The sequence below is a fragment of the Electrophorus electricus genome, chromosome 7, assembly GCF_041902795.1.
Source record: "Electrophorus electricus isolate QZ-2024a chromosome 7, ASM4190279v1, whole genome shotgun sequence".
Taxonomy (NCBI): domain Eukaryota; kingdom Metazoa; phylum Chordata; class Actinopteri; order Gymnotiformes; family Gymnotidae; genus Electrophorus; species Electrophorus electricus.
Window position 1 is genome coordinate 27,276,897 of NC_137503.1, and position 13,104 is coordinate 27,290,000.

Sequence of the window (13,104 nt, forward strand, 5' to 3'; positions counted from 1 at the left end):
GTGTTTGTGCAATAATCCAGCCTCCATGGGTTCATGGCAGTTTGTGCCCCTATAAATGTGCATGGTACTGGTACTTGAGAACTACAGATGCATGTGGAGAGACTTTCTGTGTTGAGCAGTTTGGATGTGGAGCAGACAGTGTGTGATATGTGGGGCACTTTCCTCCTCGAGTCTCCGTGGAGCCCCCATCTGTTACTGCAGCGCCGTGTGTGATTCAGAGGGTGGTTGGGACCAACTCCCGCTAGCCTGAGCAATACTTTAAACACACACACACACACACAAATGTGCGCACAAACACATACAGATGACACCCATGCACACCCAAATCCATCATCCACTGTCTTTTTCAGGTGGATTTGTAGAGAAAAGCACAGATGTTGGGAACTTTGGATGCCTGTACAAAGATCCAGCTTGCATTTATTGTGAAATCATAAAATGTTTGTACTGTTGGCTGTACATAAGAGGCATCTTTTCAAATTTTGTATACAGAACATCCCAGTTATATTTTTGTGGACAATGATGAAAACAATGTAAATCTGCATATGTATAAAACAACTTGATGAACAATTAAAGCAAACAGACATATCTGACTTGTTGGATGAAAAGATCACAAAGTTTGCGCAATGTCCACTTGTGCTGATTGTATCCTATGTGGTGGGTAGTGAGATAAAAGGTGTGTAACTGACCCCTGCCAGTGGATCCTTAAAAAGCTGGTTAATGCTTTGGAGTGCGTGTTGGGCTGGGACATGGAGGCGGGTGGAGGCCGCTGAGGATGCTGGGAGCAGTGCGTCTGCTTGTCTCCATCTGGAGCTGGAGCTGGTAATTATAGTTGGGAGAAGTGCCCGCAGCGCGGTGCCAGCTGCCAGTGGGGCAGCCCAGGCAGGCTGGCGCGGCAGGCGAGGGCCAGCCGAGCTCCCCCGGCCTCGGCCGACAGCACCATCAACACCTGCCAGCGAGCCGCTGGGCCACAACCGGCCTGCACAGCCAGAGGAGGGGCACCTGGACCTGGAGGGAGAGACAGAGAGAGAGAGAAAGAGAGAGAGTGCGCAGGGATGAGTAGGTGACCTGACACAGCTTGTGGCTTGTGTAACTCTTCCTTTCTTCTGTCAGCACATGCATGTGAAGTCTCCAGGACCAGCCCTCCCAAGTTCTGGGGCCATACAGTGCACTTTAGGCGTTGCTTTAGAAAGCTTGCCCTCTGGTGGTTACATGAAGGAAGTGCAAGTAATCTCTAGCCAGAACTCTATGGGCCAGTCTCCTGGACACAGATTAAGCTTAATCTTGGCCTAAATTGTAGGGACCATAGCACCCTTGGCAATTATTTTTAGGCAAAGCGTTATCTTAACCTGGGTGTGGGCAACCAGCTCTCTGTGCACGGGGGCACCAGAACTGGGCATCGCTGCAGCTTCTGCCCCAGCAGGTCAGCCTGCTGAATACCCTCCCGCCATCAAAACACACACCTGGACCAATCAGGAGTCTTTCCATTACCACCAGGACCATCAAGACTCATCCCATTGCACACCATAAATGCCTTTCTTTGCACACCACAGCACACCTGTACTTTAAACCCAAGAATGACCTTGTGATCTTGTTGGTTGGTAGAGGTAATATCCAGTATGTCCCCCACCCTTCGCCTGTTTTAATAAACAAGTTTTCACAGTTTACAGACTTCCTTAGATGAAGAGCACATAACTAAACGTACATTATTATGCCAGTGTGGCCATCGTGTCCTGGCCTGTATGATGCTTACTGTACTGTGTTCATTGTATTTCCTGTTTCATCTCCACTGGCATGGTTGTGTTGTCATGTCCCACTTCTGTAGTCTTGAGTTCTTTGCTGCTGTGCTGTTGCATTGCACCATGGACTAGAAGAAATGGCATCTCATTCCAGTGGATCAAAGGGTAAGCAGAAATGAAAAAAAAAAAAAAATTAAACTTCAACCTTAAACTTGATGAAAAATCTAGTGATTGTGTTCTGTGCAACGAGGTGGTGTTAGGAACTAAATGTCTTTCATGCCTCATACTTGGGAAAAAAAATGAGCAAGTTTTAATGTTTACTGAGAAATTTTAAGTTCATAGGCAGTGACCTTTCTGGTCTGAGTTTCCTGCAGGTAACATGCTCTCCTCTTTGGCCAACACCCTGAAAGAGGCATGACTGAGGGCTCCATCCCCGTCCCAGGTGGGGGAGCTCAGTGGCGCGTGGTGTAGCCCAACCCAGCCTGCTCCAGCCTCTCCTGCGTGTGACCGGGGGGGGGGGAGGCTTCTGCTCAGCACCGACACAGATGGTGCGGGTGGAGCAGCGCATGAATTTGTGATGCGGGGGGTGAAGCGGTGCGGGGCCAGGCAGATGCCCGCAGGCCCCGCGAGGGGCCCTCTGCCCGGCTGGCCGCAGACGGCCACGCTGCAAGCAGCTGCTGCCGCATCGTACCCAGAGCCCCGCGCTCCCCACGAGAGCACTGATGAGACTCTCACTGCACGCCCGACGAGCTGGCAGAGCCGAGAGCGTCTCTCCCTTCTCAGCTGTGCAACACAGTACACACCACGAATAACTGAAGAAAAGGACGTCTTTGAATTAGAAAGTACAGTTCTATGTCTGAATGGCTCTGTGCACCCTCTGTGGCCTTTAGCTCTAGTAAAATGTGTAAAATTCTAATTTCATATGTAGTTTTCCTGATGTAATCAGATAGACATGTGGTCTGTCCTATATTGTCAGATTTGTATGTCCCTGAAGCCTGCTATTTTCAGCTACAGTCTGGACCATATCCACATGAAGACCAACCATGTCTAAGTTATATATGAACATGTAAATAACTGCACAACTTCAATCACTTTGCTGACAACATGTAGCCCTTAAAATACGCATTTCATTATGTAAGGAAAAAGACCACACTTCTGCATTTCAACACCGTGGTTATATTTATAAACCACAGAAATGTGAATCTCCTTAAAATATAGCCAAAAATAGCAAATCTTATACAAAAATTCTCACCCCAACTGAACCCCTGCCCCGAAAACAGGTTACAACCATTTCAGACTAAAGGAATCTTACTAAACTATTAGCGTTGTATTATTGCACTTGCACAACATTCGTTGTTTGCAAGTCCCCCTCAAAACATGTAGAGCAACAGACTGCACAGCTGATTCCTCAGAGGCTCCGGCACATCAGGGAAGGGAGTTGACACGTGGGTATTCAGCAAGAAACAAAATACGATAACCAAAAAGGAGGAAGAGAGGGAGAAAGAGAACAAAAATACACCTAAACATTTTACTATTTACCACATGAATTAGGTACAGTAGTAACAGTGAATTCTGTGTGAGACAAGAGATTCTGTGAGGAGTAGTAATACAAATATGAGTTAGATATGACTCACGAGCACAGGTTTTTGCAGTGAAATTAGAAATTGTTTAGCCACATTCGTCTCCCAGCTGGAACAGGGCACCACATACAGCAAGAGTAAAGCACCAAGAAACTAACAGAACAAGTGGAAGATGATACCGAGGTCACAAAGGCAGCTGCTGCTACAAGAACATAAAGACAAAATTCAATGTTTATAAATTGGAAAAATCAGAAGAATGTATTAGAGTCGATTAGCTTGCTAGGAGACACACGGAATTACAGCTATTAATACAGTCAGCCTATGACTAGTTCTGCATTTTTTCATACTTGAAAATCAAACCAAATAAGCTTAAGCAATAAAGTAAGCCAGGAGGAGCTTTGGGAGGATGAGAGGAATAGCGGACATCTCCGGAACCAGTGCGCTGTCCAACTGGTCTTCAGAATGGGATTCCTCCTCACATTCCAATCCTTCCTCCGGATGGCAGACATCCCAGTACCCCGACTCCTCTCAGAGCCGATGGCTGTGGAACATTCCTCACCTCTGCATACGCTCCAAAGGGTCCCACAAAGAGTCCCGCAAACAGGGCAGGTTTGTGAGAGAGGAAGAGTGTGGGACCCGACAGCAGTGGAAGAGGAGGACTCCAGAGACTTCGTGCAGGGAGTTGGGAGTTTTTGCAGGGGGTGGGAGCCCTACGTAGCTCAGAGGTTGTCGTCCTGGCGGCGGCAGTTGCATTTGCAGCATAAGATGAAGGGCATGGCGAGAAGCAGGAACGGGGAGGCAACCAGCAGCAGCAGGCCGAAACCAGCAAATATACCCACCACCTAAACCCAGAGACAGTGCACAGTGTTACACACGTGTGAGCAGTAGGAAACATTGACAGTTGACATTCACTGCCACTAGGGGGTGTTGATGGCTTGATAATTAAGGAGTTCAGGCCAATACTCTCAGCCTATTTCTGCATTTTTTTGGCGAGTTTTCATAAGGTGTGTCAGTAATCATGGGCTTGACTTGAAAACATGATCAAGAGTGGATTTAGGTCAAATGGAACAAATCTTAATTCTGCTAAAATGGAATGAACTATTGCATATGGGACAAGAGGTTCATTCATTCAGGGTCAACTGCCAGGGCAGTAGTGTTTTTAACACACTTCACAGGGTTTAGGAGATAGCACTCATCACTTAACATCTGCAGGAACAGCCAGCACACATACTTAGACATGCATGCAAACACACCTGGGTGCACACCTGTACACACACCAGGACGGGTGATGTAGAAGGCCAGGTGAAGGGGTTTATCTGACTAAATCCCCTGTGTTAACACTCTTTGATACTGATCCCTGGAGTTTGTCCTCTACATGAAGCAAGCTACATTTACCCTATTAAATAATATTATCTTGTAGTGTTTATAACCAAAATAGTCTGTAAAGGTAACAATTGCGCCCTTCATACCCACGTACCCTCCATACCTGTGTCCGATGCCAGATGACAGATACTCTGGAATGACCCAGTTTTTTCCGACATGGTCCTTTGTCGTAGTGCGTCAGTAAGAAGTCATCCTGGGAGAGTGGATGAAGAGTATTAATAGAATTTTTAAATACACAGTGGCCATCACACAGCTGACAGTGACTACACATATATATTGATCAGCCATAACATTAAAACTTCCTGCCTAATATTATGCATGCCTTCTTCCTGTCATCAAAACAACTCTGACCCATCGAGGCATGGACTCTACAGGACCACTGAAGATGTCCTGTGGTATTTGGCACCAAGGTGTCAGCAGCAGATCCTTTAAATCCCTGAAGTTCCATGGATGAGGCATCCATGGATTGGACTCGTTTTTCCATGACACCACACAGATACTCGGATTAAAATCTGGGGAAGTTGGAGGTCTAGTCAACACAAACTCTTTGTCATATTCCTCACACTGTTCCTGAAGAATATTTGCAGTGCGGCAGGGCCTGTCGAAAGAGGACACTGCCATTAAGGAATGCCGATGCCATGATTGACAGGACACAAGGTTTCCTAGCAGATCGTTGCCCAGAATATCACACGGCTTCCACTGGCTTGCCTTCTTTTCAAAGTGCATCCTAGTGTCAGCTCTTCTCCAGGTCAGAGACCCACATGCACCCAGCTGTCCTGATGATGTAAAAGAAAACGTGATTCACCAGACCAGGTTACCTTCCTCCTTTACTCCATGGTCCAGTTCAGATGTTCACGGTCCCATTGTAGGTGCTTTTGGCAGTGGACATGGATCAGCACGGGAACACTAGCTGGTCTGCGGCTACGACAGAATGTTGTCTGTTCCGACACCTTTCTATCATAGTCAGCTTTTTCAGAAATTCTTGCTATAATAATTTGTGTGTGAGATGAGACCAGACAGCTAGCCTTTGCTCCACATACACTGTCCTTCCTTGGACCACTTTTGGTAGGTACTAAATACAGCATACCGGGAACATTCCACAAACCTGCCATTCTGGAGATGCTCTGACCTCAGTCATCCAGCCATCACAATTTGGCCCTTGTCAAAGTCACTCAGATCCTTACACTTGCCCATTTTTCCTGCTTCTCACACTTCAACTTCAAGGACTGACTGTTCACTTGCTGCCTAAAAATGTCCCACCCATTGTCAACGTTCTATTGTAACAAGATAATCAATGTTATTCCCTTCACCGGTCAGCAGTTTTAGTGTTGTGGCTGATTGGTTTCTGTTTGCAGTAAGAGATAAAGAGAGCCCTGTTCAACATGCGTGGTAGTCAGTGACTCACATCCAGTGACTCCAGGCAGTACCAGCAGAAGGCATGCTTGCAGTTCGTACACATCATCTGAGCACAGCCCTCATCTCTCTCAATGTACACTTTACACTTCGGACAACGCTTGATCAGAGCCTCGTCCTCCTCGTGGCTACCCATGGAACTAGAGTGAGGGAAAGAATACAGAAAGACAGAGGGAGAGTGTGTGGACAGTAGTAGTAAGACAGAACAGCCATTCAGAAGAGTCTCAAAACTCAGTTTCAGAGTCCTCTCTGAAAACAAAGGCAGTTCTTAGACTCACAAGTACAGAGACAGCTTCCCTGAACCAGATATTTACATAGTTGTCACAAGAGTCACACACAAGACTGCACATGTGAATATGTAAAATGAAACCGAAACGCAAACAGATTAACAATGCACAACATATGACACCCACATTTTAAAAAAATCCCCCAAAACAATAAACCCTAGTTCTGTTACATTATTATATCTCTGTGTAGCTAATTAGCTAATTGGTACAGAGTTGAGCTTTTCTCAGTTAATGGTCTCATGCACTTAACGTTTACCTGTATTTGCAAACACGAAGTGCACTGCTCTGGAGCATTTATCTGTATTTACTGCATACAGTGCACAGTTCATAACATGTTTACCTGATCAGTACACTGTTCTTGAATTTACAGGCCTAACGTGCTCTGCTCTGGAGCAATTTCCTGTAGTTTCTAGCAAGACGTGCGCTGCTCTCGAGTTTGTATCTGTATTTACTGCATGAAGAGCGCTGCTCTGGAGTGTTCACCTGTATTTACTAGCATGAAGCACCCTCTGGCGTATTTACCCGTTATCCTCAGACTCGAAGGTCATAACAGGCAGGCTCTCCTGGCACACCTCCCCGCCGTGCCAGTCAGCCTGGCATGCCGAGCAGAAGCGCAGGCTGCAGTCGGGGCACTGCACCAGCTGGGCCGTGGAGGCCTCTGTTGCCTTCAGCTGGCACACGGCCTGGCACGAGGAGGACGGGCACCAGGTCCGGCAGGGGTCCAGCAGCACCTCTGCATGATGAGCAGTGATAAGTGTTGGCATCCATCACAAACATTATGGATCCCCAGCCAGCTGTACTAGATGGCAACTACAATTATTTACATCTTGTCTACAGAGTCCAAAAAGGTTTGTTTTTGAGAGGGAGGAGCGTTTGTTTTAACTAAACTTCACGGTCGATACCAAAACAATGAACCCAGTGGGTTCACATTCTCTCCTTTTATAGTCATATTCCATTTGAATATAGGTGAGGTTTTTTGCAGAAAGTCATCAAGGAGCTCTACAGAGTATCCTGTTATTATAATGTATGTCTTTTCCCTAAGTATTAAATACAAATTCAAGCAGATTTCAGAAAAAAAAAGAACTGCACTGAAATAGTCAGAATTTCCAGCAGGGTGATACATGGAAAAAGAAAACCCAGATGTGTAAGCAATTACAGCAAGCTTGTTTCAGGCCTGCGTTCCTCTACCCCGCAGGGGTGCAACTAAGTTACGAAGCTCAGATAAAGCATGTGGAGGAATCTACAACAGCAACCTGCATTTCTGTAAATGATTCCAGTCACAGGGGAAGTCACCTCGCTCAAACTGCAGCCTTCTGTACCGCTGCATGACATCTGCACTCACTATAGATTCAATCTTCAGCAGACAGAGAAAGCGAGAGCGAGAGCGAGAGAGAGAGAGAGAGATGGGGGGGGGGGGTGTATAATTTAATAAATAATTATTTGAATAATTACAAATATCCTTGTTAATAATGGAATGTGCTATTAACTTTTAACTGCTATTTTATTGTGTATGTAGAATTAATCATTGTAGCCAGAATTTTATCAGTGGTTCTGGCATGTTCATCACTGCTCATGTTCCGGGCCCAGTGGCAGACCAGTCTCAACCCAGCATTAAAACGCATGGCCTTGAGTGTTGAGCTGGTACATGCTGAACAGGCACAGCAGTGTTGCTGGGTTTTTTATACATGTGACAGTGCTAGGTTACTAGTGGTCCGTCAACCAAGAATAGATTTCCCCCAACAACAGTCAGGAACTGCCGAATGATGTAGGGCTATTCGACAGGTACTAGAGACTGTGAATGACAACAGATAGGCTGCCTGGAGACTAGAGAAGTAAGCCAGCAACCACACAGCAAACTGGCAGAATGACATTTCAGTGAAAACAGACAAAGAATATCTGAAAGCTTCTTCTAATAAAGTGGTGTTGCTAATAAAGTGGATACTGATGCACACACACTAAGTAAACTTTTGCTTTTATACTTTTAATACAGTGGAGAGTCTGACAGCATACAGGTGTTTGCTTTACCTCGCTGTCCTGCAGTTCTCCGTGTTTTAGACAAGCGGAGTCTGGGCAGGTGATCACCGTTTGCAGGCCGTCTGTGATCAGCAGCTCGATGTAGCGCTTTAAACACTGTGAAGGAGAGCTGGTTATGCCTATGAGCTTGTGATGCTGAGGCACCTGTTAATAGTGGATTAGCATCGACATAGGTGAATCATTTAAGTGGGAAGACGGTGGAGGGCAGTGGTTCTTTAAGAATTCGGAAGGTTGTTAATTGGAGTCCCACTCGGATGTCATGGAACAGGTGTTCTTCATTATGTCAGCATGGTTTCAAATCTACATATTATAGCAGTTTTAAGAAAATCCTGTAACTCCATTTTTGCCTTTTTTTGTTTACAACATTTGACATTGTGTGCCCTTTACATTGGGGAAACATTTCAAGACCAATGGACCTATAGAAATTGTCTGAAATGGAATGGAATGGAATAATATCATAAATCGACTAACATTCTTTTCTGTCAGGTTCTGTATCCAGACTAGAGGTCCACTCACTGGGATGGTGATCATATGCTTGACTTTAAGCTTAACCCTATTTGTCATACAAATTCAGAGTCACTTGTTGGACGCCAATGCAGAGCTCCTCACCTCGCCACAGAAGATGCACTGGCACTGGGAGACGGTGCTCATGTGCTCCGGTGGGAACTGTCCCAGGCAGAGCTTGCAGGCCAGTGGGGTGGGCGGATCCCTGGGGGATGTGCTCATGGCTCCTGGGTCCATGGATCTGAAGCACACAGAGATAGGGAGCACTCACATTCTCTCCCTGCAGACCTCACCCGTTCATACCAGGCAGTGTCAGTTACATGATGAACAAGCTCTTCCTGACTATGGTATATGATTATGCAATAAGGCATCTGGAATATGTAATCCACAAAATTCTGTCAAATAGTTTTGTTTTGTCATGTCTTGGAGGCTTGAAAATGACAAATGACTAAAATGACAAATTTGAAGCTCTACCTTCACAAATACTAATGTACAATTTGTCCAGTTGATGTAGGTACCTGGAAATTAAAGCCTTTACCAATTATGATGTAATTATTATATTTCCTGCCACAGCCACAGGGATTTAGGGAGCTGTTCCTACTCATTTCTCTCTGTGCCAGAAAAGTTCACAGGTCCAGTCAAATAACAAAAGCGTCTCAGTGCATGTCTCTGCTTTTCTTAACAATCCACTGTGAGCTTAACAAACTCCTTAAGAACAGTTATCTTCATCCACAAAAGCAGTGGGTTGAACAACTAAGTATTACATATTCATAAATCGAAAAGCGATACTGTTGAACTCACAGTTTTCATATGGTATCGGTCCATTCATAGGGATAACGTGGTGCACCAGCTTTTTGCAATGCTGACTTGCGCTGTGCCAACACCGACACTCTGCTTTTCAGTGTCCTGCTAATTACCCGCTCCGCCCAGACCTGGCTCCCACAGCTGTGGGGCCTTGGCGGGACGGCAGAAAGCAGCATGTTACCATGACTCCCACGCAATAAACTCTCATACTGTGGTAATATGTCACTGCTCAGGCTTGGCACTAGGTTCGGTCTCGCGGAGGCTGAGAGGACATGAGGGGAACTCGCAGGCATGAAAGCTCCACCACTCATCTCCCTTATTCTCCAACCACCAAGTGCAGCAGTAACACTGCGCAGAGTGAGTGCAGGCACACACAGGCCTGCCTGCAGCTCCACAGAGGGCAGGCACTGAGCCTCAGCTACACCATGGCTCAATATACCTGAGACTGGTAGAGAGAGAAATAAAGTCGAGTCAGAGAGCTGTGCTAAGAGGCACGTTTTATGTTTTAAGTACACAAATATGAGTGAAATTATTAAATTATTACATTACTATTCATATTAAAAAGGTCCACATAAAATCTGTTTTGAATCTATCCAGATTAATTCCAAATCTCCATTCTGTCATCTGTACCACAGGTAAGTCATTACATAAACACACCCAGCTGCACACATCAGCAAAAAAAAAACCAGCCCAAAAAACAACAAAAAAACCCACAAACTATTTACCACAAATATGAGTAAAGCTAAAAACAAATTAAAACTTTAAATACAAAAAAATAAATAAAAACACCCCCAAACAAATAGACAAACAAAAAGCATTAAACCCTTGCAATGACACATACCAACAACAAATGTAATTTTTTTTTTTGGTTATCCCAGAATAAAAAAAAAACTTGCTTACTTAATTTCCTTGAAAACAGTGCATTTTTCCCATCACTCCCCAACAAAACCCATTACAACTGAAGTCTTTTTCCCCTCCTGTCAGCCTGTTCAACTGCAATAAAAGCATCTTAAGTTGCTCCTGGTTCTGCTCATTTCTGGCATGTTCAAACTGGCATGTCACTTCTGCATGCGATGAACTGAACACAGATATGAGCACTATCAAATAGCTAAAAATGCACCATTTAATGCACCTGTAATCATGCTCATGTACTGAGAAGGCAGGGAGGATCTCAAGCTAAACAGTGTTGTCTGTTTAGCACTCCAGAGAGAAATGTTGTCCTGATGATGCAGGTTCACAGAGAGATCAACCTCTAGTGGCAAGTTGTGAAAGCCTTTTGCTTTTGGAGCTCTTGCATAACCCATATCTCGACTGCACCAACTCGCATTACAAGAATTTTAGACTTGGATTTGTTCTGTTTGTATTTGATGTAAACTAGGACATCTAGCTGTTAAGGGTGGTGGCTGAGATCACTAATGCACATACACCGAAGAGGTATGGAGGTGCGCACCATGCCTGAGCCTCAGCGCACCAAGGGTTAGCTAGTAAGAACCTGTTAAACACCATCAACAAATGTGAACTGCAGTCTGGTTTGGATTACAATACAAAGTTTTCTTAAAAATAAATAACCCTAGATATGCATTAGTCGGCCATCCATAGCTAGATTACCATTTCCTTACATATTTGTGAAGGGAAGGTCTTGTTAGCCTCCCTGGCATAAGATAATGTGGCACTACGTCATGTAGCATTAGGCTTGGCGTATACATCTTGTATCAACATGTTCTGGGCAGTGCTGCTACAGTGTCTTATTAGAACCAAGCTCAGCCCAGATCAGCACACAGCACAAGGCATTCAGGCCTGACACAGGACACTGCATGCATAACATCACCTGAGAGCACTGCGTGCATGACATCCCCAAGAATGCTGCAAGCATGACATCACATTATTTGTGAATAAGTAAACTGGCTGACAGCAGTGGAAATACCATCACCAAACTTTCTCCTGATCTTGCCCTTACATTAACTGAGCACTGACGAAGAAACATGATATACTCTTCCTGAAAAACTTCCAGTGACAGAATTCCATTTGTGAAGGTTCTACTCTGCTACATTTCTTCTGGTTAAGGGTGTTATTATTGTGAATTGAAAGCATTTAAATGGTTAACAGCAGACCTGAACCCCTCTGAACACCTTTGGGATGAACTGGAACAAGCCAGGCCTTCTTGCTCAACATTAGCACCTGACCTCACAAATGCTCTTTTGACTGAATAAGCACACATTTTCACAGACACCCTCCAAAGTCTTGTAGAAAGCCTTCCCAGAAGAGTGAAGGCTGTTCTAGCTGCTAACAGGGTGGGGTCATCTCCATTTTAATACCCATGGTTTTAGAATACAATATCCAACAAGCTCATATGGGTGTGATAAATGTCCACACAGTTTTACATGAACAAGTAGACAAATTGACAGCAATTGTTAAGGTGAGGGCTGGGATTAATCTTTGAGAATGCTTATGAAATAATACACATGCAACATAAATGACTCCACATCTTGGCAGTATAAAAACTGTAAAAACACAAGTGTGTGCGCATATTTGTGTGGACCAGGAACACTGCAGGCTGGCAGGCACAGCATGCTCTGGATGTGAAGAGTTCTAGTACCACTAATGAAAGGCCCATTGAGGGTATGCCAACTGCCTCAGCATGGGCCGGGCTGGGGTGCAGGCTCCAAGAGCGGGCCCTAGCTCCAGCACCAGGCTCTCACGGCACAGCCAAGACGTTAGAGTCCCGCCCTGCGAGTGGGGGCCATAAAAGTGAAAACCAGAAGAGCAGAAGACCCAAACGCAACACACTTAGGGTTATTTTGGGTCAGCATGAAGCCCAAACAACTGACACACCCCAAGTGAAGTTAGGGAACTAACAACGAACCACCCCATAAGGTGTGTCTGCTGATGAAAGAGGCAAAAGAGCCAAGAAAAGCATCCAGATTCGCCAACAGTCTGACCCAGAGCTTGGCTGAGTACTGCTGGGAGTACTGCTGGGAGTACTGCTGGGAGTACTGCTTCACATCCTTCAGATCCAGCAGTACACTCCCACGCTTGAACCTTGCTGACAGATGCATAAATCCATCTGGGAGAGGCTTTGATCTGGTCCTGGGAGGACCTCCAGCCAATTCAGCTTTACATTCTTCTCCAGATTCTCCAGTCAGTCTGTACACGCAATGTCATCTATACACGTAATTGCGTCTGTACACGCAATGCCATCTGTACTATTTATCTCAAATATGAGTAAAACTAAAACAAATTAAAACTTTAAATACTAAAAAAAAAAAAAACTAAAATAAAAACATCTCCAAACAAATAGACAAACAAAAAGCATTAAACCCTTCCAATGACACATACTAACAAAAAATTGAATTTTTTGGTTAA

The 13,104-nt window shown here is 45.0% G+C and overlaps 1 protein-coding gene across 10 annotated transcripts in view; it reads right to left on the reverse strand.

Moving 5' to 3' along the window:
• Positions 1-391: 391 nt before the first annotated feature.
• Positions 392-13,104, reverse strand: part of rnf144ab (ring finger protein 144ab) — a 46,509-nt gene continuing 33,796 nt past the window's right edge. For 5 of the 10 annotated variants that reach the window (XM_081717928.1, XM_026998995.3, XM_026998997.3 and 2 more), the window contains 8 exons: positions 9,043-9,178; positions 8,425-8,529; positions 7,693-7,753; positions 6,922-7,132; positions 6,105-6,252; positions 4,803-4,892; positions 1,751-4,158; positions 392-1,005 (listed from right to left, as the gene is read on the reverse strand). In XM_081717928.1, the coding sequence (XP_081574054.1) occupies positions 4,036-4,158; positions 4,803-4,892; positions 6,105-6,252; positions 6,922-7,132; positions 7,693-7,753; positions 8,425-8,529; positions 9,043-9,174 (870 nt within the window). In that variant the 5' untranslated portion in view covers positions 9,175-9,178 and the 3' untranslated portion in view covers positions 392-1,005; positions 1,751-4,035. Of the gene's footprint in view, positions 1,006-1,750; positions 4,159-4,802; positions 4,893-6,104; positions 6,253-6,921; positions 7,133-7,692; positions 7,754-8,424; positions 8,543-9,042; positions 9,179-9,738; positions 10,187-13,104 lie in introns of all 10 variants that reach the window. The other 5 variants (XM_026998999.3, XM_026998996.3, XM_026999001.3 and 2 more) reach the window with 4 other exon arrangements.